At 38.2% G+C, this 27436-nt stretch overlaps 2 protein-coding genes across 4 annotated transcripts in view; both read right to left on the bottom strand.

The window, feature by feature from the left end:
• IMPG2 (interphotoreceptor matrix proteoglycan 2) overlaps positions 1 to 19811 on the bottom strand; it is an 87861-nt gene extending 68050 nt beyond the window's left edge. The window contains exons 1-4 of the mRNA XM_056109152.1: positions 19727 to 19811; positions 18637 to 18888; positions 8348 to 8514; positions 6946 to 6977 (exon numbers count right to left, since the gene is read on the bottom strand). Of these exons, the coding sequence (XP_055965127.1) occupies positions 6946 to 6977; positions 8348 to 8514; positions 18637 to 18888; positions 19727 to 19811 (536 nt within the window). The remainder of the gene's footprint in view (positions 1 to 6945; positions 6978 to 8347; positions 8515 to 18636; positions 18889 to 19726) is intronic.
• A 4100-nt stretch (positions 19812 to 23911) lies between these two features.
• The window catches only part of SENP7 (SUMO specific peptidase 7), a 117595-nt gene continuing 114070 nt past the window's right edge, over positions 23912 to 27436 (bottom strand). For all 3 annotated transcript variants that reach the window (XM_056109230.1, XM_056109232.1, XM_056109231.1), the window contains exon 24: positions 23912 to 25760. In XM_056109230.1, coding sequence (XP_055965205.1) covers positions 25623 to 25760 — 138 coding nt within the window. In that variant the 3' untranslated portion in view covers positions 23912 to 25622. The remainder of the gene's footprint in view (positions 25761 to 27436) is intronic.

The following is a 27436-nucleotide window of genomic DNA, read 5'->3' as shown; positions in this document are numbered from 1 at the left end:
AGTAGAAAAATAAAAAACAAGAAAAAAGAGTACAGGCCTCTTACAATTTTTCAATTTCTAGAGAACCAAAGAAATTAGATCTCCATAACACCAGCTATGCTATGCCATCCTGCAACTACAAGCAGAGATCAGAAAGGGTTACAAGATAATCTAAAAAAGCCCCTGGTCTAAAGGAAAGAAAGGGCACTGTGCAAATTCAATTTTCATGTAATTCAAAACATTACAGTAATTGGATAAACTTTTAAAACTTTTGCGTTTTGTGACCTGAAGTGAAAGGACTGTTCCCTAAAGTTTTCTCAAAGGAGTTGAAAAGAATGGGATCAATTTTCAGCTCATAGCAACAGGAAACTCTTGTTTAACACAAATTAGTTTCAAGGATCCTCACAGATTTACCAATATGCCAGTGAGCTACATCTTTAAAACAACTCTTTTAGAGTGGCAGTGCGTGGGCAGCAGCTACGGTGGCTGCAGAGCTGATGAAAAACTCCTAAATTTCCTTTCTCTGGAAGTAAAGTAGAATTTCTTAAGAACATAATGGATGGAGAAAAGAAAATCTATGGTGGCTGTGAAGGTTCTGACGTCCAATTACTATCCTCTGATGGCCATGAGTTTACTGTCGATTATTAGTCGTCGATTGCCTCGAGCAGGCCCCAGTAACGTCTCCTTCATCCTAACCCTGAGATTATATTCAAGGCTCTTTAGGAGAATGAGACCCATCATTGTTACTGGTATTTGGCATATTGGGTATGCCATGGGGAGTTTGCCAGACTCTGCCGTGTGGGCAGGTTACATTCGGTAACCTGCCAGTTTGTCAAAGTAGGAATGAGATGTCATAATAAGATGAGTTTACTGTATAAAGAGAAAAGACGCTAACATCAGTGAGAAACAATAAAAGCCATGTTGAATGGCCCTTTTCAGTCTGTGGACAATGAAACCAATTAAGTCAATTTTACGGATATCCCTTCACATGTGCTCTCCAAAGTATGCATGTATTTAACCTACTGGGTTGTTACCCTAACAGCCTGATTGAGATTCCTGAATCCCCAAATGCACCTGAAACTGCACTCGAACTGCTGGTGGCTGCATTTCCTGCTTGTTAAATAAAATCAATTATAATATAAATAAATAAATAAATAAAACAACTCCTTGCTGTAAAAAATCAGGTCGGAGAGGGGTGGAAAAACTCAAAGCCAACAAACATGAATACACTGATCTTACTAAAAGCATTGACAGATAAGGTAGCTAACAAGTGAACACTGACATATAATTTTAAACATACATAATGTTTAAGCAAACATGGCTATATTATGGAAGAGAATATAAAGTTTAAATAAATGTTAATTGATAAAATATGATCTGGAGTGAGGAGACAACTAGGGCCACTGTACCCTAAGGCCCCAAGTTTTGTTTTCGGTTTGATTTTTGGTTTTTGGGTCACATACCCAGTGATGCTCAGGAGTTACTTCTGGTTCTGCATTCAGGAATTAGTCCTAGTGATGGTCAGGGGACCATATAGGATGCCGGGTATCAAACCCAGGTTGGCTGCATGCATGGCAAGTACCCCACCTGCTGTAGGGCACCTACCTACTATTATTACCTGGTCCCTAGACCCCCAAGTTTTGGTATAAAACCCCCACTAACTCATTTAATGCTAACCAACAATCTCAGAGGAAGATACCATTATTCTTATTTATACATATGAGAAACCATAATAGAAGAGGTTAAAAATTTGCTTTGGTAGAAAATTTGAGAAAAACAGATCTAAATTTTTTCACTGTAAAGATTATTCTGGCTTTTCAAAACACTGGGAAGACTAAAGCACGAAACCATTATACCAAAGCTATCCCTACTAGCAATTTACATTGCATTTACAGGAAATTGCTTACTAAGTAAAATGTCATCTGCAAGAATCTAAGGAAATATGTCATCTAGATAAGGCTTGATGAATGATGAGCAGAAAAAGACTTGGGGGATGAGAAAATATCAAGAGGCTTCTTGGGTTGCAGGAGAGAGCGCTTTAAAAAAATAAAAGGGGAGGAATTCAGATGAATTTGGAACAGACATTAACATAACCAGGCCTGAATAGGGTCTATCAATTATCCACAATTCCAAATATCTCTATTTTATAGTGAAAAAATTAGGTCCAGATGGGTAAAAGCAATTTTCCAAGGTCAGGCAGTGATTTGATATGGCCCAAAGCCATGCTTAAAATTCTTTTCCATATCCAATATCCTTTTCAATAATAAAAGTTAAAACTAAATTTATTATATGTCAAGCAATGTGCTAAACGCTTTATTTTGGTTAACTCATTTAATGCTAAGCTATGACCTTAAGAGGAAGACACTGTTATCCCCATTTATACGTAGGAGGGAACTTAGGCTAGAAGTGGTTAAGAATTTCCTCAGTGTTACACAGCTCATCCACTGGATTCCAGAAATCTCACTCTTACTACCTTAATATCTTAGGACATAGCCTTTAAGTAACCCATATTCTCTAAAAGAGCAACAAGAAATTCTCTTGGTCTCAATGATACAGCCTACATAAATCACACAATCTAAAGGTCAAAATATGTGAAGTTTCAGAAAGAAGAAGAGAAAACCTAAGTGAGAGTCAGAGGATGACAGAGGGAAATAAGGCATGAGGAGCATTTAGGACAAAGTTGCTCACTTCAGTGCAATCAGATTTCACTTAACTAATTCAAAATAACCTCCCCTGCCCCCAGCCTAGTAAAACTAACTTAGGCCATCTATCAAAGAAAACGAAACCATTTAAATGATAGCAAGAAGGTAACTCAACACTTCAACTCATTTGTCTAATATGCCAACACTTGATCCTTCAGCTTTCCACTCTCTTTAAAAAGTAAAGAACAAAACAAGAACCCTTTCACATTAGGTCTGCCTCCTGCAGGGATGTCTGAGATTGTCACAACATAACTAGAATACAGCCCTGTATTGACACTGGAGTCATAAATGCCCCTTCACTTCTAAGCCAAACCACAAATTTGAAGTTGTTTAGCTAAGACCTTTAGCTTAAGACCAACAGCAAACAACCCCCTACTGTCTCATTTCCCCAGCTCATCTAGCACATAATTTATTCCTCGCCACCACTCCTCGTCATGTCAGTGGAATTCAGGTGGGAGTATGTCAAAAGATATTACAGCCACATGGAACACAAATTTAAAATCAGAGCAAAACAAGCCAAGCACAATTTTACACATAGATTCATACTAACCTTGACATTTAAATTTTCTATTCTATGCTTATCTTTTAAGTCCGTTTACTGTAATAAATTTGTGAGGAAAAAAAAAAAAACTCAAAGCAGAAGCCAGGAATCCTTGGTGCTAAACTCAGGTGTATCATTAGCTTGGGGTATGACTTGGATAAAAACTCTATTTCCCTGGGCTTTAAGAACCTACTGTCTAAAGTATAAGTACCACTCTGTTTCACAAAGGTGTTGACAAAGACCAAATAAAAATTATGTGCAGTAGCTGGAGCGACAGCACAGCAGTAGGGCATTTGCCTTGCATGAAGCCGGCCCAGCCGAGCCAGGTTCGATTCCTCCGCCCCTCTCGGAGAGCCCGGCAATCTACCGAGAGTATCTTGCCCACACAGCAAAGCCTGGCAAGCTACCTGTGTTGTATTCGATATGCCAAACACAGTAATAACAAGTCTCAAAATGGAGACGTTACTAGGCCCGCTCAAGCAAAAATCGATGAACAATGGAAGGACAGTGACAGTGACAGCATTACGAAAAGTATAAGGTGGTAAACAGACAAAAAAGAAAAAAAGGAAATATTTGCTTCAAAAATGTATATTTGGAGCCGAGAAGTTAGTATATGGTGGTCAAGATGTCTGTGCTGCATGTGGTAAGCCCAATTCAGTCCCCAGTACCACAAGGTCTCCCGTGTCTCACAGAGCACAGGCCTGGGATGCCCTCATGCATCCCCCAAGGTGGCCCAGGTAATCCCAAACCCAAATACCTGAGCAGTATTGCATCCTTAGGCCCTTGTATTGAACTGAGGGCCTTGTTAGGTAAGAATTGCTGGAAGGGGTTTCCAGATCTGCTGAATACCATATAGGAGACCACTTCTTCTTCAAATGTATAATTGAAGTACAAAAAAAAAAAATATAATATAAAATAAAATAAAATCCCAAAGAAAATCCTTCTACTGAGAATATCAGCAGGTACCTTATAATAGATTTTGGCGATTGAGCAGAAACGTGGTTCTTCATGAAACAAAAACTTAGTGAACATATATTTTAGGCCAAGTCATATTGGTTACTAAGGCTACAACAATAGGATCAGATGGTAGGGTGCCAGAGAGAACTCAAAGGATTAAGTTTTGAATCTGATGGCAGAGTATTAAGGAGCAAACTGCAGCTATACGGGATGCTTACAGGATGTCTGGCTGTAATGAAGACATGTGCTGGAGGAGAGTAAATTAAGTAACATGGAAGAGACTGGAGCATGTGTATGTGCCAATGGAAATAATAACAATGAGAGAGATTGAAGACCTGGGGGGAGGGAAACAGTATCAGTTTGTAAAGGCAAAAGGTATCATAACAAAAACAACAACAAGCAGAAGTAATCTAAAAGGTCTGATGAAATGTGAGATCCTAAGTGATAAGGATAATGCTTTTTAGAAAAAAACCTTAGCCAATGATAAGGAAACTTAAAAGTCCTTGGTGTTAGTCATAACAGCAAATGCTACAATTCACCTAGAAGCAGTGAGGAATTAAGCAAAGAGGAATTAGGGTCACAGATGGACTCAAGGCTGCTAATCAGCTGGTTTACCTAGGTGGGCCCCGTGTAGTAACAAAGATCTTTAACGTAAAATACATAAAAGTGGGGTGTCAAAGTAAGAGACCGAGAAAATGTCATTGGTGAGAGAAGATAACCACATAAAGAGAACATACCACACAATGTGGGTGGCCTCTAAAAGCTAGAAATGACAAAAAATCAAATTCACCTGCCACCTCCAAAGAAGGAACCAGAATTCGAGACCTTTGTGAGACATACATTTGCACTGTTCCCAGTTATCAAGTTTATATTAATTTGTTACAGCAGCAACAGAAAACTAATGTAAGACTCTCTTAACAGAATACAAAAATAATGTCTAACCTTCATAAAAATTAATTTAAATAAAGAAAAGTGATGGACAGATTAAGGGTTTTCATGGATCTCTATAATTTTCAGGTTGGGTAAGATTATGTTTAGTGAATTCCTAGGCTTTACTTCCAGTATTGCTCCCCCGGCCCATTTAGCAACTGACCATAGCCAGCAATTTTCAGTCCACCCCAACGTGAACTGTTTCAGTTCATGAGAAAGACACTAACTTAAATTTAAAATTCCACTCCAACTTTAGTTCATATGTATTCTTATTCTTACTCTGTTCATCACCTTATTTTCTAAGAACAGTATTTAGTCCTCTTCTTAGGCCTACTGTTTTATCAGTACATATGATAATTGAACCATGATGCATAGTTGTGAGTCTATCCCAATGTAATCAATACATTTGTAAATATTTGAGCACAACACAAATATTGTTTTTGCTTACAGGCAACTTCATTGTGAGAAACACTAAAACACTGACCCAGTTAAAGTGAACTACAGAGTAGTTCAAAACACACACATAAGCTTACGCACACACGATAACTCAAACATCTCCTCAGCTACCTCAGTTCACTCCATGTGTTATGAGCCTCATCTCTCTCACTTGGTACCATACCTGCCTGTCCTGTTCCAGATAGCCTCCTTCTACCACTTGACAGTAACTCCTAGCTACACTATTTGCAATGTCCACTTTCAAAGAGCAAACATTTATGTTTCTTTCTGCATAAGAGTTGTATGTATTATGACCTATGTATTATGGTTGTTACACACTTCAATGCCTAAAATACGATTTTCAGTTATGAAGCTATAGGAAATAGTGGACTTAGTTGAATCCCTCTAACTATATGGTGCATGGAATTGCAAGGAACCTTTCTCTGAGAACTACCTCTCAGGAGCAAGAGCCCACACCCAAGAACCACATAGCCTCAATCTAGGGTCTCAGTCCCAGGCCCCCCCCCATATATTCACCAGGATCATTAGCTTTATGAATGAAATCACAAAATTCCACTTCCTTCACAGGAAGTGCTTACATAAGTCTAACTACCATCCATGTGTATACTCCAACTGTGCTTTGGCCTAGACACTGATGCCCCGGCTGGAACTCTGAATAGTGACTTATTCACTTGGTTTTACAATCTATCCTTCCCTCTCATTTGAAATAAAAATTCTGGACTCTGACCTATAGTGCATGCCATAAGGGTGCTTTTCTACATAATCACCGACAAACTGATCTCATGTGTGAACACCCAGAGCCTGGACAGAATTGGAAATCCTTAACCCCTGTAGGCTCAAAATCCTTCACCTTCCATAATCTACTTTGCACTGCTCCAGTTTGGGATCCAGAAATAACCTTAAACCCAATCTTAAGGTCAACTGAATCAAGAATCATAACACTGGAAGATGCATCAAGAGTGTACTATTTAAAGATCAAATCACCGACATTCAATGAAATGATCCACGCCTCTACCAATCATTTAATAAGCTATCCCCCACCAAGGAGTACCATTTCAGAACAATTTTACCATAACAGATAATCCTCAACAATAGCAGACCACCCCAAATTCCATTTCCAGAAATCTGTTTTCTCACCCATGGGAGAATAACAAGTCTACCTCCTAGGAAAGTCAGACAGTAAACAAGCACAGTGGCTGTGAGGGTGGTCTGGAAGGAAAGTGGCCACAAGGTGAGGAAAAGCATTTGAGACTTACCCACAGACCCGGTCACTGCAAGGACTGGCAAGAAAAAAGAAAGGGACTATTAATTGCATCTTGGAATAGGTATGATACATTTTTGTTGCCAAATATGAAGTAACAGAGGGAAAAAGACGCTCACCTGCTTACAGTGTCCTTTGTGTATGTCAGTTTCTAAGGAAAACAAAGGTGTAAAAATGACTCCATGTGTTCAGGACAGTTATTAAGCAGTAAATAAAACATAGAGAATATTACAGAATCAACTGATTATTCTCTATGATTAAACAAATAGGTAGAGCAAGGTATTAGTCATGCCAAGTTTGCTCTATGATTGTAGCAACATCCCTACACTCACTCTGTTTAGGGCACAGACTTTATGTGCTTCTCTCTTAAAGGAAACAAATTCCCTAAAAAAATAGAGGAAAGGGCAGTTCAGATAGAGAAGGGAGCACCAAATAAAGGATGTTTGGAGGATCCTCCCAGGAGGGGAGATGCATGTCGAAAGTAGACTATGGACTGAACATGTTTGCCACTCAATGCCTCTTTTGCAGACCACAACACCCGAAAGGAGAGAGAGAACACAGGGGATTGCCCTGCCACAGAGACAGGGGGGATGGGGGGATGGGGGTGGGAGGGATATTATCCATGGTGGTGAAAAACGGGCACTGGTGGAGGGATGGGTATCTGATCATTGTATAATTGAAACCCAAGCACAAAAAAAATTGTAAATCTACAACTGTAAAAAAATAAATAAAAAAAAAATTTGTATCTTTAAAAAAAAAAAAAATCCCAAAATAGTTAAATATTGTTAGAGTTTTATACTAATGTTCCTTGGACTTATAATCAGGTATTTTGTGATATGCTCTAATATATTTATAGTGACTATCCTAGAATAATGGAATAATGAGGATAAAATAACTGATGAATCTTTTCTCAGAATTCAGGAAAAAACAACAAATTGTGTGACTGTATTATTCTTCGTAGGCCCTCCAAAGCAAAAATAATTTCCAGGTTTCCCCCAAATTAGTGTTTTTGTCTTGAGATCAAGATGATAAAAAGAAAAACTAACTTGGAATCAAATTACTTAGTTTCAAGTCCCTAGCTTAACCATAGGTAAATATCAAAACCCAAAAGAAAAACGACAACAACAACAAAAAAAAAAACTTTTAAATAAAATGGCTAATGGCTGAAGACGTAATACAACAGATGAGACACTTGCCTTGCATGCAGGGAAACCTAGATCAATCCCTGGTACCGCCCCGGGCCCTGCTAGGAGTGATCTTCGAGCACAGAACCAGGAGTAAGCTCTGAACAAAGCCAGGTGTGGCCCCAAACCCAAAATTAAAAACATAAATATAATGAAATGGCCAGAGCTTGGCTGCAAAGATTAGCTCTTGTTCTATAGTAGCTCATCAACCAGCCAGGTTTAAAACCTAAGGAATGCAAGGACTAGCTACTTGTTCCTCATGCTTCCTTTTTCCCTTAGCCATGCGAATACATTCCTAAAACAGTCCAGCATTTTATCCCCGTGTTATCCCACATACCTTGATAATTAAGTGTCTATGTTCTACAGACTGACTGAAATTTGCGGCCATTTCAGATACAGTTGTGATTCCATGTTGACACAAATCCATCCAGTAATGGTATTCTTCATGCCCAGGGAGTCGATCCCAGAAAGTCATGAAGGCTTCCCAGATAGCTTCTTGACACACTGAAAAACAGAAAGCTGTTTTCAGAGAAACTAATGGACATTGGGGTTCTCAAAAAGACCGTGGAGGGACTACAGTGATAGCATAGCAGGTAGGGCATTTGCCTTGCACGCGGCCAACGCGGGTTCCATTCCCAGCGTCCCTTATGGTTCCCTGAGCCCCGCCAGGAGTAATTCCTGAGTGCAGAGCCAGGAGTAACCCCTGTGCATCGCTGGGTGTGACCCAAAAAAGAAAAAAAAAAAGACTATGGATCTGTTTGTTCAGAATCCTGAGACTCTCCTGGCCACTATCCTTTCTGGAGGGACACAGAAATGATTCTCAGTTAAAGTCTGTCTTAACTCCGTATGTGCCATTTAAATATTTCAGATCTACAAATAACTTACACATCTCATAACTTCCTTCTTACAAAAGGTACTCATTTACTTCTTAATACATGAGGTTAATTTTTCCTTATTTCTTAAAAATATCTATCTTTATTGTTCACAAAAGTGGAATTGAAGAATAGTATATACTTCAATAGGTAAATGAATAAATTGTGTCAGATCCTTGGCACTGCACATGGTACCAAAGCACAGTCAGGGGTCACTCCCGAGCACAGAGCCAGGAATAGGCCCTAGCTCTACTGGATGTGCCCAAAGCCTTTAATTAATCAATTAATTAATTAATTAATTTAAAGCTGGAGAAAACCCAAATATTTAAAGACTAAATGAGGCTATAGGATCCATGAGGAAATTAAGGATTAAATTATTGGAAACAAATGAGAATGAAAACATGAATTATCAGAACATATGAGATAAAGCAAAAGCAAAACTCAGAAGGAAGTTCATAGCAATACAGGTTTATTTTGAAAACAAACCAAAAAAAAGATCTTGAAAATAAAACATATGAAAACAAAAATCAGCATAGTGAAGAAAATAACTTGAAAAGGAGTGGAACACAACACCCGAAAGGAGAGAGAGAGCAAAAGAGAATGCCCTGTCACAGAGGTGGGGTGAGGTGGGGGGGATGAGGTGGGGGTGGTGGGAGGGATACTGGGATCATTGGTGGTGGAGAATGGGCACTGGGGGATGGGTACTCGACCACTGTATGACTGAAACGTAAGCACAAAAGTTTGTAAGTCTGTAACAGTACCTCACAGTGATTCATTTAAAAATAAAAAAAGAAGAAAGAAAGAGAGAGAGAGAGAAGAAAGAAAGAGAGAAGAAAGAAAGAAAGAAAGAAAGAAAGAAAGAAAGAAAGAAAGAAAGAAAGAAAGAAAGAAAGAAAGAAAGAGAAAAAGAAAAGGAGTGGGACATGGGGCTGGAGCAATAGCATAGCCAGAGGGTATTTGCCTTGCCTGTGGCTCGACCAGGGTTCAATTCCCATCATTCTATATGGTCCCCCCAAGCACTGCCAGGAGTAACTCCTGAGTGCAGAGCCAGGAGTAACCCTTGTGCATCACCCGGTGTGAGGGAGGGAGGGAGGGAGGGAGGGAGGGAGGGAGGGAAGGAGGGAGGGAGGGAGGGAGGGAGGGAAGGAAGGAAGGAAGGAAGGAAGGAAGGAAGGAAGGAAGGAAGGAAGGAAGGAAGGAAGGAAGGAAGGAAGGAAGGAAGGAAAAGAAAAGCAGTGGAACCTCCAGGGTATATTCCCAGGAGTGGTATTGCTGGATCGTATGGAAGCTTAACTTCTAGTGTTTTGCAAAATGCCCATATTGTTTTCCAAAAAGACTGGACCATTCGGCATTCCCATGAACAATGAATGAGAGTCCCTTTCTCTACACATCTGCTGGTTCCTCTTGTTCTTTTTCATGTATGCCATCGTCTGTGGTGTAAGATATCTCATTGTTGTTTTGATGTGCATCTCCCTGATGATTAGTAGTATAGAGCATATATTCATGTGCCTTTTGACCATTTGTGCTTCTTTTTTGAGGAAGTTTTTGTTCGTTTCTTCTCCCCATTTTTAATGGGGGTGGATGGGTTTTTTTTTGTAAAATTCTACCAGTGCCTTATATATCTTTGATATTAACCCATTTTCAGATAAATACTGGGCAAATATTTTTTCCCATAAACTCATCTGCACTTCAGAGTTCATTGCAGCATGATTCACAATAGCCAGAATCTGAAAACAACCCAAGTGCCCAAGAATACATGCCTGGATAAAAAAAATTATGGTCATCCATCAGGTTCATCTCAGTCATATACCCCAAATATGTTTACCTTAATATTAGCATGGAGAATACCTTTGGAGTTCTGAGTCTATGTCCTCTTTTTAAAATTCTGAGTCTCTGGGGCTGGAGCAATAGCACAGCAAATAGGGTGTTTGCCTTGCACGCAGCCGACCCAGGTTCGATTCCCAGCATCCCATATGGTCCCCTGAGCGCTGCCAGGAGTAATTCCTGAGTTCAGAGCCAGGAATAACCCCTGTGCATTGCCGGGTGTGACCCAAAAAGCAAAAAAATAAAAATAAATAAAATTCTGAGTCTCATGTGCGTTGTACAATACTCCATAATTCTCTTTCCTAACCATCACTTACCGTTTTTAAAATCTTACTACTCCTTAAAAGGAGGCCATACAGTGCTTCTTTGTAAAGCTGAGTGACCATGGATTTCTGTAACTGTTGTTTGTCCCTAAAGCTCTGTCACTCCTTGAATTTCAATGATAACTGAGCTGGCTAGAATAGTCTTTTTATTTTGAGGGGCTTTTTTTTTTTTTGCTTTTTGGGTCACACCCAGCGATGCACAGGGGTTAGTCCTGGCTTTGTACTCAGGCTTTACTGCTAGCGATGCTTAGGGGACCTTATGGGATGCTGGGGATCAAACCCAGGTCAGCCGTGTGCAAGGCGTTTGCCTTACCTGCTTTACTATTGCTCCAGCCCCAATGAGGGGCTCTTAGACCACCCAGAAGTGTTCAAGGCCTACTCATGATCTATGTTCAAGGATCACTCCTCACAGTGCTCAGGGGTATGTCGCTGAGGTTCAAACCAGGGCCAGTCATATGGAAGGCAAGTTCCATACCTCCTATACTATCTCTTTGACCCTGAATATTTGTTGGGTTGTTTTTATTTCACCCATCTTGTTTGATATGTCAAACGACTCCCATCAGACATGGAGAGTTCCATGTAACAGATCTGCTGTAGTCTTATGGAACTCCTTTAAGTTTAATTTCTTTCTTGATTCTGCTGCTCTCAGGATTCTATTTCTCTCTGTAGCTTTTGCATTTTAATTATAGTGTATCTTAAAGTTTGGACTTACTTTGGAACCCTTTGAACTTCTTGGATCTGTGTAAGACGCAATCCTCAGACTAGGAATGTTCTCCGCTTTAATTTCTTCAACCAATATTTCATCCCCACTCTCCCTCTCCCCTCTCTTGAGGACTCCTATAATTCGGGAGGTATTCTTATTGAAAGTATCCCCATTTTCTTCATTTGTTTTATTTTTCTTCATTTCTTTCTTTCTTTTCTTATTCTGTTCTTTATTGGTGGTTTCATATCTCAATCTCCACCATACTGACTGATTCCTTAGCTCTGTCATTCTCCTGTTCAGTCTATTCAGTGGATTTTAGTTCACCCTTCATGCTTTTCAGCTCAGTAACTTCTGATTACAGTTTTCTCATCTTTTTTGTCACTGTTGAGGACTGATCTATTATTTCCTTGAAAATCCTTAACATTGTCACTTTAAAGTTTTCATCTGAGAGGTCAGAGGTTCAATTTAGGGACATGTTCATGATTTTCTCTTTGTCAAAAAGCCACAGATAAAAAAAAAAAGTCCTCGAGATGAGAGATGTGTGCTGAAAGTAGATGGGCCCTTCTCTCTTTCCATTGAGTGTGATACACTGTTAGGGCTGGTGGTGTGGGTTCAGATTTGTGCAGGCTGATGTAGCAACCAAGGTTCACATTCACCAATTCCACACAGTTTGTAAGCCTCAGTCTGTACTACTAACTAGTTGCTATTGAGACTTTGAAATATAAACTAGTGACATTTCCTTCTGTTCAAAGTTCCCAGTGCCTAACCCTGGTCTCGGTACCACACTGTTTGGGTAACAAGTTATGTTGTTTCATACTCCACAACACAACATTGACACCCAAGGACAGTAGATACACTAGATAGGAGGATTGCTCCATAGCTGGAAGCCTGCCTCATGAGCAGAGGGGAGAACGCAGACGGAATAGAGAAGGGATCACTAAGAAAAATGATGGCTTGAGGAACCGGTCGAGATGAGAGATGTGTGCTGAAAGTAGATAAAGGACCAAACATGATGACCTCTCAGTGTCTGTATTGCAAACCATAATGCCCAAAAGTAGAGCGAGAATATGGGAAATATTGTCTGCCATGGAGGCAGGGGGAGGGTGGGAAAGGGGGGTTATACCGGGGATATTGGTGGTGGGAAATATGCACTGGTGGAGGGAGGGTGTTTGATCATTGTGTGATTGTAACCCAAACATGAAAGTCTGTAACTATGTCACTGTGATTCAATAAAATAAAAAAATAAATATTTTTTAAAAATAATAAAATTCACCAGGAATCCAAAAAAATTAAAAAAAAAAAAGTTTAAGTATCAAAACAACCAGGCTTCTCTAGCTGGATCGACTCTCCTCTACGTGTCTTAGCAAACAGCTGCTTACTCAGTCACTGAGTTAATAACTGATCTCTTGCTTAGCCTCTTAGCAGGCACTTAGATAATTTTCAGCAGGACAGAGGGGGAAGAGGGTTTCCTTATATAAAAAAAAAAAAGCTTCAGGTACCATCGATGCAAATGTCACCTAGTGGGCTGCACTATAGGTTAACCAGCGGTACTTCTACAAGTTAAATTGTTGAGTTCATAACATCCAACTTCCAGAAATATTGTCAAATTAGTCCAAAATGATTGTATCTATTTGTATCTCCACCATTTACAAATATTTACAAATTAAAAAACTAATTCTGCCCTCTTCCCCAAATGACACATGTACCTATGGTGTATTTCTCAATCTGTATTATTTTCAGACTTGCAATTTGTTCAGTCTGATTTAGCTGAAAATGATTAGCATTTTGGTCTTTTTGTTTAGTTTGGGGGTCATATCTGGTGGCACTTGGGAGCTGCCCCTGGCTTGACATGAGGGAGGTCACTTTGAGGGTGCCAGGGCTCTCTCATGCACAACATGTGCTCCAGCCCTTTGAGCCATCTCTTCAGTCCATGATTAGCAATTTTACTTGTATTTTCATGCCAATAGTCGAGGCATTTGTCTTATAATGTAATACTCCCCTCTGTTTAATTTTTAACTTTGATAATTTGCTAGACAGTTTGTGATATTCTTCTGTTTTGAGTTGTAAGACTTTTCCATATGTATTAGAAACTAATATTTGTACATGTATATGTGTCATATATTATTACCATACTCAGTTTAAAACGCAAGTGTTTTATAGCTTCATCCTTTTAATTATCAGTGTAAATTTTTCCTTATATTGAGAAATTCATCATACTGAAATAATAAAGTATTGCCCTACATTTCCATCTTTTAAATGATTGAAACTTCTAATTAAAATCAGTCATATAGAAACAAAGATAAACAAACAGGACTACATTAAATTAAAAAGTTTCTGCACTTCAAAGTAAGTGGTGACCAAAATATACAGATACTCCAGGGAGTAGTAGAAATTATTTGCCCATTACTAAACTGATAAAGGGTTAATTTCCAAGGTATATAAAAAGCACTGGTAGAACTTTACAAGAATAAACACCGAACCCCATCAAAAAATGGGGAGAAGATATGAACAGAAATTTCCTCAAAGAAAAAAATACAAGTCATCAAAAGGTACAAGAAAAATGCTCTGCATCAGTAATCATCAGGGAAATACCAATCGAAATAACAATGAGATATCACCTCACGCTAAAGAAACTGGCACACATCAAAAAATAACAAGAACAACCAGTGCCGATGTGGATATGGGGAGAAAGGGACTTTCATCCACTGCCAGTGGGAATGTCATCTGGTTTGGTCTTTCTGGAAGACAACATGGACATTCCTAAAAAACTAGGAATTGAGTTTCATTTGACCCAGCAATTCCACTTCTTCGAATACACCCTAAGGGGCCCAAAATAAAATGGAGAAAAGAGAAAAGACATTTGCAACCCTACGTTTCTTGTAGTACTATCCACAATATCCAAAATCTGGAAACAAGCCAATAGATGACTGGATAAACTATGGTACAGATACAAAACAGAGTATTACTCATCCATGAGAAAAGATAAAATCATTCTACATGGATGGGTCTGTAAAACAAGTACTGGGTGAAATTAGAGGGATAGAGACTCACATAGAATGGTCTTACTCATATGTGGGACATAAAGAAACATAATATGGGAATAACAAATGACCAAAGATAACAGAAACAAAGAACATAAGAACTGATCTTCAGTAGAAAACAGGCCACTTTCCAGTTACATTATCCAATAGAAATGAAAGCATAAACTTGTATACAAATGTCAGAACTTTGTAACTGTCTGTAACTAAAAACAATTGAAATATCCCCAAATGTAGTATATACACACATTAAGAATAAAAGGTTACAGGGGCTGAAATGATAGTACAGCAGGTAGGATGTTTGCCTTGCACGTGGCCAACCCCGGTTCGATTCCCAGCATCCCATATGGTCCCCTGAGCACTGCCAGGAGTAATTCCTGAGTGCAAAGCCAGGAGTAACCCCTGTGCATTGCTGGGTGTGACCCAAAAAGGCAAAAAAATAAATAATTGCAAACTGCTACACAAAAATAGGAGCATACCATAATAATTACTACAGGTAAAGAAGATAACAAAAGTACTACAGGTAAAGAAGATAACAAAAGTAAAGAAGATAACAAAAGTAAAAGAAGATAACAAAAGTAAAGAAGATAACAAAAGTAAAAGAAGATAACAAAAGTAAAGAAGATAACAAAACCTAAACAAAACCTGGAGTGATAGCACAGCGGGTAGGGCGTTCGCCTTACAAGCGGCCAACATGGCCGACCCGAGTTCGATTCCTCCACCCCTCTCGGAGAGCCCGGCAAGCTACCGAGAGTATTCGATATGCCAGACACAGTAACAACAAAGTCTCCAATGGAGACGTTACTGGGCCCGCTCGAGCAAATCGATGATCAACGGGAGGGCCTTTACCTTTACCTTTACCTTTTTAAAAAAATTTATGTATTTTATTGAACCACTGTGAGACACAGTTACAAAGCTTTCATGTTTGAGATTCATCCATACAATGATCGAATACCCATCCCTCCACCAGTGCCAACTTTCCACCACCAATGTCCCCAGTATCGATTTGCTTCTTTTTAAATGGTATCTCTTAAACTTCTTTCTTTTAAACTTTTTTCTCTTAAACTTTTTTCACAAGAGTGAAAGTATTAAACCAGTGTCCCTTAATCTTTCTTCCAACTTTTTTTCTTTTCTCTGTCACTTCCCTATTCTCTTCCCTTCTCACTTCCCTCTGCAGCCCTCTAATCCTGTGCTGTGGCCCCCATATATGTGGTTTTCACCTGTGCCCCCTTGGAATATCCTCAGGATCTACAAGGAGGCATATGGTCCCTGATGAGACTGATGAGAAATGGTACAATGAAGGATAACCAGATTCCTTTTATTATTGATTTTTTTCTCCTATTTAGCCAGCAGCTATAGAGAGATTTCAATCTATTTTTAAATTAAATAAGTAAAAATCCAGGTCACAGAAATCTTAATGTGGTTAATTATAAATTATCATTAATCATTATTTCCTTTATTCTCTTTCCATTTTTTATTGGAGTTTGCCACCTCTATCACATAAACACCTTACACACAAGAGGCATGGTCAGTAGGTTTCCATTTAAAATGTGAAATCAGGGCCTGGAGCAACAGCACAGCAGGTAGGGCGTTTGCCTTGCATGTAACTGACCTGGGTTCGATTCCCAGCATCCCATATGGTCTCCTGAGCACCGCCAGGAGTAATTTCTGAATGCAAAGCCAGGAGTAACCCCTGTGCATCACTGGGTGTGCCCCAAAAAGAAAAAAAATCATAAAATGTAAAATCAGGAACCAGAGAGATTTTAGAGCAGGTAAGATGCTTACCCTGCATGTGGCTGACCCAGATTCGATCCCTGGCACTCCATAAGAGTATGTACCTGGGCACCACTGGGTAAGGCCTAAAAACCAAATAATAATAATAATAATAATGATTATTATTATTATATTAAAACTTTTTTTTAAAAAACCTATAGTTCAGTAATAATTGATTACCCCAAATATAATCAAGAGATTGTTGTTTGTTTGTTTGGGGGCCACACCCGATAATGCTCAGAAATTACTCTTGGCTCTGCACCCCCGGTGGTGCCTGAAGGACCATATGTTCTGCCAGGGATTGGACCTGGGTCAATCACGTGCAAGGTAAGTACCCTATCTACTGTACTGTAGCTCCAGCCCAATCAAGAGATTTTATTTAATGCAGTGTAATAAACAAAATCAAATACATATGTGTAAAATCTTGCATTAAACTATTTTTTTAAAGATGTTTGCTTTTATACGGAAAGAGAAGAAAAAAATTAGAAAGAGAAGAAAAGAAAGGAGGATGGGGGCTGAAGACAGCACAGAGGGTAGGGTGTTTGCCTTGCACGCGCCAACCTGGGTTTGATTCCCAGCATCCCATAGGGTCCCCCGAGGCTCCCAGGAGTAAATCCTGAGCGCAGAGCCAGGAGTAACCTCTGTGCATTGCCAGATGTGACCCAAAAAGAAAAAAGAAAGAAAGAAAGGAGAGGATGAACTAACAGCTCAGACTAAAGAATCATAGAGCCCAATACCTAGAAAATATTAAATGCTTAGTCAGTTGTTGATTAAATACATGAGGGAATAAGCATGCTTCTATTATCATTTTAACATTTGCCTCCACTTTGGGCTGGAGCGATAGCACAGTGGGTAGGACGTTTGCCTTACACGTGAATGACCTGGCTGACCTGCGTTCGATTCCTCCACCCCTCTCGGGGATCCTGGCAAGCTACCGAGAGTATCTCACCCACACAGCAAAGCCTGGCAAGCTCCCCATGACGTATACAACATGCCAAACACAGTAACAACAAGTCTCATAATGGAGACGTTACTGGACCTGCTCGAGCAAACCGATGAACAACGGGAAGACAGTGCTACAGTGCTACCTCCACTTTAGTTTATTGGCATCACATCCAAAATCGGGATTTTTGTTGGCTCTTGAGCAGCAAAAGGCAATGTTTGGGAGGCTTCTAAGTATGAGACACATATATTATGTCAATTGGGTAACTTTGGTATGAAATAAAAAGGTTGTTTAAATAAAATGTAACCATGGATAGTATTTCTTAACTAAAAATGAAATAAAATGCTAGTTTTGTTGCTTTAAAGTCCATTGTGAGAAGAACCATCATTTTAGACTACAGTTTTATGTATGCCAACAAGAAAGTAGTCAGCATGAATCTGTAAGGATGTCTAAATTGCAAATTTTTGACATAATTTTAATTGTGTAAAATACTAACCAAATTGTCAGTATACCTTGATTTTATGTATTTATAATGACTGTATTTAGGCAATTATAGCAAAGAAAGTTATCATTTCTATAGTAATATATACTGTTATATTTTAAGTAACAAAAATATTTAAATGATTTCCTCTCTAAAAATAATGCAAACTTTTCCCAAGGATGTATCTTAGAGGCAGAGCATATGCCTTTTAAGTGTGAAGCCTCAAGATCAATCCCTGGCACTGTCAGAAGAAGATAGTAATATTAACTTTGACACTACAGAATATATTCTTTCAAGTTTTTTTTTCTTTTTGGGTCACACCCGGCAATGCACAGGCGTTACTCCTGGCTCATGCACTCAGGAATCCCTCCTGGCAGTGCTTGGGGGACCATATGGGATGCCGGGAATTGAACCCGGGTTGGCCGTTCGCAAGGTAAATGCCCTACTCGCTGTGCCATTGCTCCAGCCCCTCTGTCAAGTTTTTTGTCTATGGCTAGTAGAAAGGTATTTTACTAAGCCGCTGAGATATTACAAATTTTTAATTATACTGATAAATATGACAAACACATTTAAATCCATCATACACATCGCAGTTCTTTAATGAAATGAAAATATTAAGATAAAAATTAAAATTCATGATAATGTCCAAGGGTTTGGATGGTCACTTACCTCGAACTTTGAAGTATTTCACATGGTTTGCCACAGCCTCTGTAACATTTTCATCTGGACAAACTTTGACTCCGTTAGGAAACAAAGTAGATCGCCTTCTTCTAAGCAACCACCTTCTCTCTGCTTCTCCGTTATACTGAGATCTTTTCTTTTCAGCAGAGAAAAAAGGATCTGTGGCTTCTGAGTCAGTCATGAGAAAAGAGACTGTACTCTTGGGCTCTTGGATCTCTTCTAAAGATAAGTAGGTTTGTGCTACAGAGAGTATAGACAAGGTTTCTGATGATGATGATGATGATAATATAATGAAAAATAAAAGCTGACATTTGTGTAACACTTGGATTTTCAAGGCAATGCTCAGATTATAGACTGAAAAGTGACATTCAGTTTGTTTCTATAGTTTCTGCTTCTTTATTTCAAGATTGTTACAGATTGAAATAAAGTACATATTCAATTTCTACATCAGAATTAAGTAAGAAGGGGCTCAAGTGGTAGCACAGTGGGTAGGGAATTTGCCTTGCATGCGGCTGACTCAGGTTCAATGTTATGTACCCCATATGGTCCCCTGAGCACCCCAAGAGGAATACATGACTGCAGAGTCAGGAGTAAGCCTTGAGCATCACTGGATGTGACCCAAAACACAAACAAACAAACAAAGATTATTGAAGATGGTTAGGAGAGATCACTGAAACAACAGGGAGCTTGCCTGGCATGCTGTCCATCCTCATCTCCTGAGTACCAGGAGAGATCCCTGAGTGCAGAGTCAGGAGTAACCTGGTTCTGAACACTGCTGGGGGTGGTCCCAAAACAAAACATTGGATAGATCTTTTTTTGTTTGTTTGGGACATACCTAGCAAATATCAGGGGATCATGTAATGCCGGGCATTGAACCCAGGCCTTCACATGCAAGGCATGCTTTGTATGCACTCAGCCCACTGAACATTCCCTTAAACTCTATTAGAGAGATGTAAGAACAGTTTAAAGCAATGCCAATAATTAATTTGATTCAACTCCTTATAACAATCATAACAAATAGTAAGTTGAGAAAATATTAAAATATAAAGAAAATTTAGAAAACAACATAATTAAATACCTGCTGATGGTAGAAAGATTTCTTCTATCAGGATAAATAGAAAAATAACCAGATAAATCTTCCCCAGATGAAGACACATAATCATATAGGCTAATAGCAAAAGAACAAGAGGACAAAATCCTTAATTGGTCACCCAAAGCCTTAAGAGTTCCAGTAACAAACTGTTACAAGAAAGGCATAACATTTCAAAGTTTACATTTGAGAATTTACAATTATTACAAATTGCTTTTTAAAAAATCAATATCCTTACAAAACACCTCTTGCTTCTTCCCCGAATTAACCACCATGTATGAAAGCAGGAGAGCTAAACCAATTACAGCAGATGGGGAGGAACTATGTCTTTATTCTAATCTAGCCAGCTAAGCTCTTTACCAACACTCCTTCCTGTTAACAAGCGAGCCCATTAAAAATAAGTTTTCATAAACCACTGAAAATACTTATTTCCTTTGTCTACTGGTCAAATCTGACAAATTCACATATTCCCTGGGTTTGAGAGTTGAGATACTTATTCAAGACATACAAGTTCTTTCTCTTTGTAACAAAACTTAAATTTCTTGCCTTGATAAAAAACTGGAATATTTTTCCCTATTTTTTAATCTATATAATGTCATAGGAATAGTAATATTGTTTTATGATAGAATTGTTATGTATTAATTAATGCACAGAAAATGTATAAAATACTGCCTGGCATGTACTAAGCAAAAGTATAAATGATAATTATGTTAGTTATCTTTAAAATTTGAATCACTGTAACCTAACAAGTCTGCAAATAAGTGTTTCATGCATAGAACATTCCAGAAACACATCTTCCAACGCTGTCTGCTTCTCTTCACCATTGTCTCAAGTTCCCCTTGAGTCACTCCCTGGAACAGCCCTGGTAAAGCCAGTTCTGTAAACCCAGTTCTATCATGATTGACCATTTGCTGTTTCCATACTATTTTTCTTTAGAGCCTCCATATGAGAGAGATTATTCTGTTTCTGTCTCCTTCTGGCTGACTGCACTCAGCATGATACAAACCCTCCAATCCCATCCATGCACTGGCTAGTCACACAATTTCAGTAAGTTAATTTGCTCTTAAACATGATGTGTAGTGTGTTTATCTACACGATTAACTCTTAACCAAGAAAGAGTATCCCTTACTACAATTAAAATTACATAAAAATTGTTTCAGGGCTGTTCTTTTTAATCATATAAACCAGTTTGAAAACGATTATTTTTGTCAAAATTCCTTTGGAACCTAGGATTATTACTAAGCCGTAATGGATTTATCCTCTGTTGTTCCAGAAAAAAGCATTAAAAAAAAGCATATTTTTCTTGAGAATCCTAAATTACTTTAGGAAAAATCATTCTCAGTGTTAAATATATTAGAGAAGGAATAGGAACACAGGAGCACCTGGTAAACAGGTAGAAAATGAAGCTTAAAACATTTAACCAAGATATAAAATGAAACACTTGAAATTTTCACCAACAATTTTGTTTTTACCCTAGAGATAAAAATATTATCCTTTTAATTTACAGAAATTCTTTTTAAAAATATTTCAAAATCTTAACTGATGATCCTTGAACTTTTTTTATGTCTCAAGAACTGTCCCAAGAGTTATGCTCATATAAGACACTAACTATAAAATTCTGTACTTGAGAAATAACCATAATATTTACTTAAGAAGACAACCAGATTTCTTCACCCATACCTTAACTTCAAATCATCTAAGAATCACATATGGATTCAAAGTAGCTAAGCATTTACTCTGTGTTCCATAAAAATGTAAATGAAGGGAACACAAAAAGTTTCTGGTCTTTAGGGCTGGAGTGATAGCACAGCGGGTAGGGCCTTGCACGCGGCCGACCCGGGTTCGATTCCCAGCATCCCATATGGTCCCCCAGGTACTGCCAGGAGTAATTCCTGAGTGCATGAGCCAGGATTAATCCCTGTGCATTGCCGGGTGTGACCGAAAAAGAAAGAAAGAAAGTTTCTGGTCTTTTAAGAACCTGCAGTCTATAGACAATAACATACCTAGCACACTAATTGTCTCCCAAGCACCACCAGGAGAAATCCCTGGGTACAGAGCCAGGAGTAAGCCTTCAGAACCACCAGGTGTAATTGAAAACAAGAAAACAAAAAAATAGTAAAGACAACATGTTCATAAATAATTAAATAGAATAAAAGTACACCTTGTTTTTCTGAGAGGTAGGAGAGGAAATGAATTATTGTTTGAGAAACTATTAAGGTGGTAACACTTGAGTTAGATTTTGAAGTTACAACAAGTAGTAAATGGGTGTTCTTAAAAAAAGGAGTAGCATTTGCAAGACTTAAGGTATGGAGGTAGAATGTTACTATATCTGTTCTGAATAGATATCTATGATTTGGGGTTTTAAAGTGACTTTATGGAGTTTAAGGGGTGTGTGTGCTTGTCTTGCATGTGGTGGTCCTGGTTCCATTTCCAGCATCATGTATGGTCCCTGAGCATGACAACAAATGATCCCAAGCACTGAGTCAAGGAGTAATCCCTGAAACTGCCAAGTGTAGCCCCCAAACAAACAATAAAATAACTTTCATACTCACAGTCTGTAACCTAGCTCCACATTTTGTTTGCATTAGGATGCAGCTCTTCAAAAAGAAACTAGCATCCAGAATGCTAGAATACCAAGCGAAGCAAATCTTCATCTGAAATTCTTGTTGGGAGTCTTGTTTTCTTTTGGGGGGGGGGCCACACCAAGCACTGCTTTGGGTTTACTCAGACTTGGAGCTCAGGGGTCACTCCTGATGGAGCTAGGGGATCACTTGTGGTGCTGAGAATCAAAGCCAGATCAGTTGTATGTAAGGCAAGCCCTTTACCCACAGTATTAGAGCTCTGGCTCCCTTAGAAGGTCTAGAATTTGGATTTCCTCAAGGTTCAAAATTGATTCATTTATTATAATAAAGGTGCTGGAGCAACAGCACAGTGGTAGGGCGTTTGCCTTGTGCACAACCAGCTCGGCTGAGCCGGGTTTGATTACTCCACCTCTCTCGGAGAGCCCAGCAAGCTACCGAGAGTATCTCGCATGCACGGCAAAGCCTGGCAAGCTACCTATAACGTATTCGATATGCCAAACACAGTAACAACAAGTCTCACGATGGAGACGTTACTGGGCCTGCTCGAGCAAATTGATGAACAACGGGAGGACAGTGTTTTTTTGTTGTTTATTATAATAAAGGAGTCCACCTGGCTGGACGCAGACCACATCGGCATAAGGAAAGATCAGACACACAGAATGAGGTATTTTAACAGCCCATTGGCAACATTTCCAAAGGGACCAATTTGGTAAAAGAGATTTCAGAGGGAAGTAAAAGTTTGTGTTTTCAGTAGGATTTTGTACAATTCTGAGCAAACAGGCACTTAAGAGTATGCAAGCCACTAATAATTCCCCCAATACAGACACAATTCAATAATCAAAGTCATTTTCACGATTAAAAAAAAGTCAAATACAGCTAGCATTTTGGTTTATTTTAATTCATTACATGTCAAAAGAAACAGTACTAAAAGAAAACACCAGATCATTTACTATAAAGAAAGGGGTTAGGTATAGTGTTAAGTCAAAAGTAATCAAGGCATAAATAATTTTATCTGACTAGAAAATGACACTGAAAAGATCAATATAGAGTACATGCCAGAATCAGATTAGACATAGTTCTAGAGAAACTAGACTGACCTGGTTTTCCCCATAAGAGGCTATCAAATCCTACCAAGCACACACATGTACACCATTCCACGGGTCGAACTCCCTTCCAGGAGACTGTAAATGACTCAGAAGTGAGTTAATGCCTTCACATGTAGAAAAGTGTCTGCTAGTATGAGAAGCTCTAAAAATGTTTTCTGAATCGAGAGTCAAATTAACAATGTGCTCCTTAAAACAGGAAGAAGAAGATTAATGTAGCAATCCGCTATGCAATATGCACTGCATAGATGTTTCTTTTATCAGGGGGACAGATCCCCAAGCAGTGTTTAGGGGCTACTGTCCATTCCAGGGACAGATGGTTCAATGCCAGGGCCTGGTGACACTCCGTCCTAGCAGTGCTAGAGTCACCAGGGTCACCCAGGATAACGGGGGGGGGGGGGGGGGGGGGGAGAGAACTCAAGGGCATGCACTGAAGGGGACCAAACCAGGTTCTTATACATACAAGCCATGTGCTCATGAACCCTGAACTATCCTCCTGACCCAAAATGGATTATTTGTAAAGAAAAAATGACACCTCAGCTTATTGAATTGAAACATGGTTTAATATAAAATGTTGATATTCTCAAAACATTATTTCCACATGAATTTAGAAAACTGAATTTTAAACAGTCTTCAAAACATGATCAAGAACAACGGTGTCTTTGAGAAGAACAAAAAGGTTAAGAAGTCACAAGATGTATTATATTCTTCTTCCCCAAATGAGATATACAAAAAAGTCACCTTAAAAAGCCCCCACCCCCCACACACAAATTGGAAATAAAACACTTAATTATTACCATCTCTATAAGAAATCTAAAAATTAAAATAACAAAAACACAAAATTCTCTAAGAATATAAAGATGGTCACATGATTAACAAGGTTTAAGGACACTGACAGTCTCGATTCACATGATTTTTAAGCAAAATGCTCCAACTTTGAGTTCTCTCTTGCTTCACTGTTTATAGAAGTTACAATGTAAATTTAAGAGTTCTTTAAAACAAGATTCAAATCTATTTTTAAGGTATTATCAATAATTTTCTTATCAGAGAAGGTATAATATAATAATTCCCTAAAATATTCTGGATAACATTAAAAGTTGTGAAATATTTTATCATATTTCATCACCACAAGAATTCAGATGTTACCTAAACATTTAATAAAATATTATGCTCCATGGAGAGCAAAGATCTCTATAACCTACAATTTAAAAATATAGAAGGAATGAGAGAAATCTGGCTTTGTGGATGAATACTGGGTAGACAAAGCTAAAAAATTATACGTATTTAGTCTAACAATATGTTTTTAAGAGTATTTCTTAAGCAAAATTATGAGGGTACCAATTTTATCTTCTACATGTATAGAAACTGTATAAATATTCTGGGATAATTCAGGGGTCTGTATGTATATAACTACACTTCAAATAAACTAAGTTGAGCTACATAAATAATTTGTAATATATCTGAACGGTTACATTTTTGTTTTTCAATTTTCAGTTTAAATGAAAAAACACAATTCTCAGATTCCCACATATGATAAAATAAATGAAGCAAATTATTAGAACAGAGTAATGATTCTATCTACTTAGCAATGGAGAAAAACAAGCTGTACTTTGAAAGTGACTTTTATCATCTTCCTAACATTATGTCTTCTTTTATACTATACAGAAGGGATGCCGTAAATGGCATTTTCTGAAGCCTTGATACTAAATTCTTTTTTTAAAAAAAAATACACAGTATTCATACTGCATGCTTGAGCTGCAAAGAATAAAATTACAATTACAATATAATGTGGCTTATCAACAAATTTGACAAGCACTGGAGGCTGGCACTAGGGAGGACCTAACTCCCCTCAACTCCCAGTCAGGTGGAAAGTACAGATCACAGAGTTTTAGTATCTACAAAAACATCCCCACATTACATATGCAATTGCGTCATCCAAGCATATTTATCAGAAAATATCAAATATTTAAGAAATCTTTATTTCTATCTCATAAGTGTATCTATATAACCCCCGTTTCTCTATCTTCTGTAAGAGCCCAACAATTCGAATAATATGCGTTAAATATTTTAAATAATGTTCGATGACTTAAAAAAATCACTCCAGGTTATTTTCTTCTCTGTGAGCTGGCTAAGACAAATGCTGGTAAGCAGCTTTCCAGTAATCGTCTCGAACATCTGTGTCAGGTCTGTACAGATTAACTAGCTACTGCTGCCCTTCTGCTGCTGCAAGTGAAGTTTCAAAATGAGCTCTCGAATATCTTCCCGTTTGGTCTTTATCACATGACGAGGAAACCACTGCTCCAAATGAATTGGAAATTCAAAGTTAACAATGGGATCCTAATAAAAAAGAAAGAACACAGTCATTTTATTTTTTTTAATTTGTTTTGCCTTTTTAAGAGCTGAATAGGATAAAACATTTAAAACTTTTTTTTTAGTTCTAGGTACCATGATTTGTATTACTGTTAATGATAGAGTTTCATGCATGTAACTTTTCAACACCACACCAGACAACCAGAGTGTTCCCCTCACCCACCCCATACACTAGAGTATCCCCCCTGCTCAATGCAAAAGCAACACCTTGAAAAATATTTAAGTACATGGATAGAGGGCAGTCATTTTAGCAGTACAATTTCAAATATGCTTTCATTTCAAAGAATGAGAAATTATTATTTGGAAATAACAGTCCTACAATGTGGTAGATGTAATTTACACTGCACACAATTCTTCTAAACTAATCAACTGTATAGTTGAATAGTATAGTCACAGGTTTGCACAGCCATCACCAAAGTCAATTTACATTATTTTTATTAACTGTTAATTCTAGGCCACAGAGATAGTTCACCAGGCTGAAGGAATGCTCTGATGAATGTTTTGCATGCAGGAGGCCCAAATCTGAGCCGCAGCACTCTATGGTCCCTAAGTACCACCAGGATCAGCTCCTGGGCACCATGCATGAGCAGGCCCTAAGCACTACTAAGGGCAGCCCCCAAACAAAAAAAGAAACTGCTAACTTTTGAATATCCAAATATCATCTGTCCATTACAATGCATGTTTAAGTGAATTTCCAGTAGAGAATGATTTAACACAATGCAGAAATTAGGCTGGTTTGGAAACAATTCTCCTAATATGCAAACATTTTTATACTTGTTTTAAACAAAAAAGAAAAAAAATCATGAATAAAGCAAAAACAAATGAAAGAAAGAAAAAACAGAAAATCCCATAAAACCGACTACCTTAATTTAGTGTAAGATGTAAATTCAAGAACTACTATGTTTTTCATTATATTAAACTTAATCAAGAAGTAGTAGGTTCCAACTGCAAAAACGGTTTTCCCCTATGATGGAAAAAGAAAATACTAAGGAAAGCTATCCCTACACATTATTTGATGGAACTATTAGAAGTTAGATATAAAAAAGACATATGTCTTGTTGAAGAAAGAATTAAGAGCCCCAAGGTATCAAACTGAAAGGAAGTACTACATGTTATTCTAGAACAAAAGGTCATTGGAGCTGTAACTGTACAAGGATTTTTATTAAAATTAATATTGATTTTTGTTAGAGTTTAGTTTATAAAGACCCACAGGTTTTTGAGCAATCTACTTCTTCAAACTCAAATTTTTCAATCTTAAATTCAATTACACATAAACGTGCAAAACCCAACAGCAAGGCGTATTTTTTTTTTTAGTTTTCCCCCCACAATCATACCACATTTAAGTCAGAACATCTACTGATCCAGATATACAATAGAAATGCTTTTTTTTAGTCAGAGCATGCTACATAATACCACATTTTATATTCTGAAAACAAAATTAAATCACTGGGAAGTGTATAAGGGGGCAATAATTATTATCCTATAATAAGGTTTTCTGGGCTGGAGCAATAGCACAGTGGGTAGGGTGTTTGCCTTGCAAGCAGCCACCATGGCCGACCGAGTTCAATTCCTCTGCCCCTCTCAGAGAGCCCGGCAAGCTACCCGTGAGGTATTCGATATGCCAAACACAGTAACAACAAAGT

This window comes from Sorex fumeus, unplaced genomic scaffold, assembly GCF_029834395.1.
Source record: "Sorex fumeus unplaced genomic scaffold, SorFum_2.1 ptg000265l, whole genome shotgun sequence".
Lineage (NCBI taxonomy): Eukaryota > Metazoa > Chordata > Mammalia > Eulipotyphla > Soricidae > Sorex > Sorex fumeus.
Note: the sequence above shows the minus strand (reverse complement) of the source record. Positions and strands in the feature narration are given on the sequence as shown.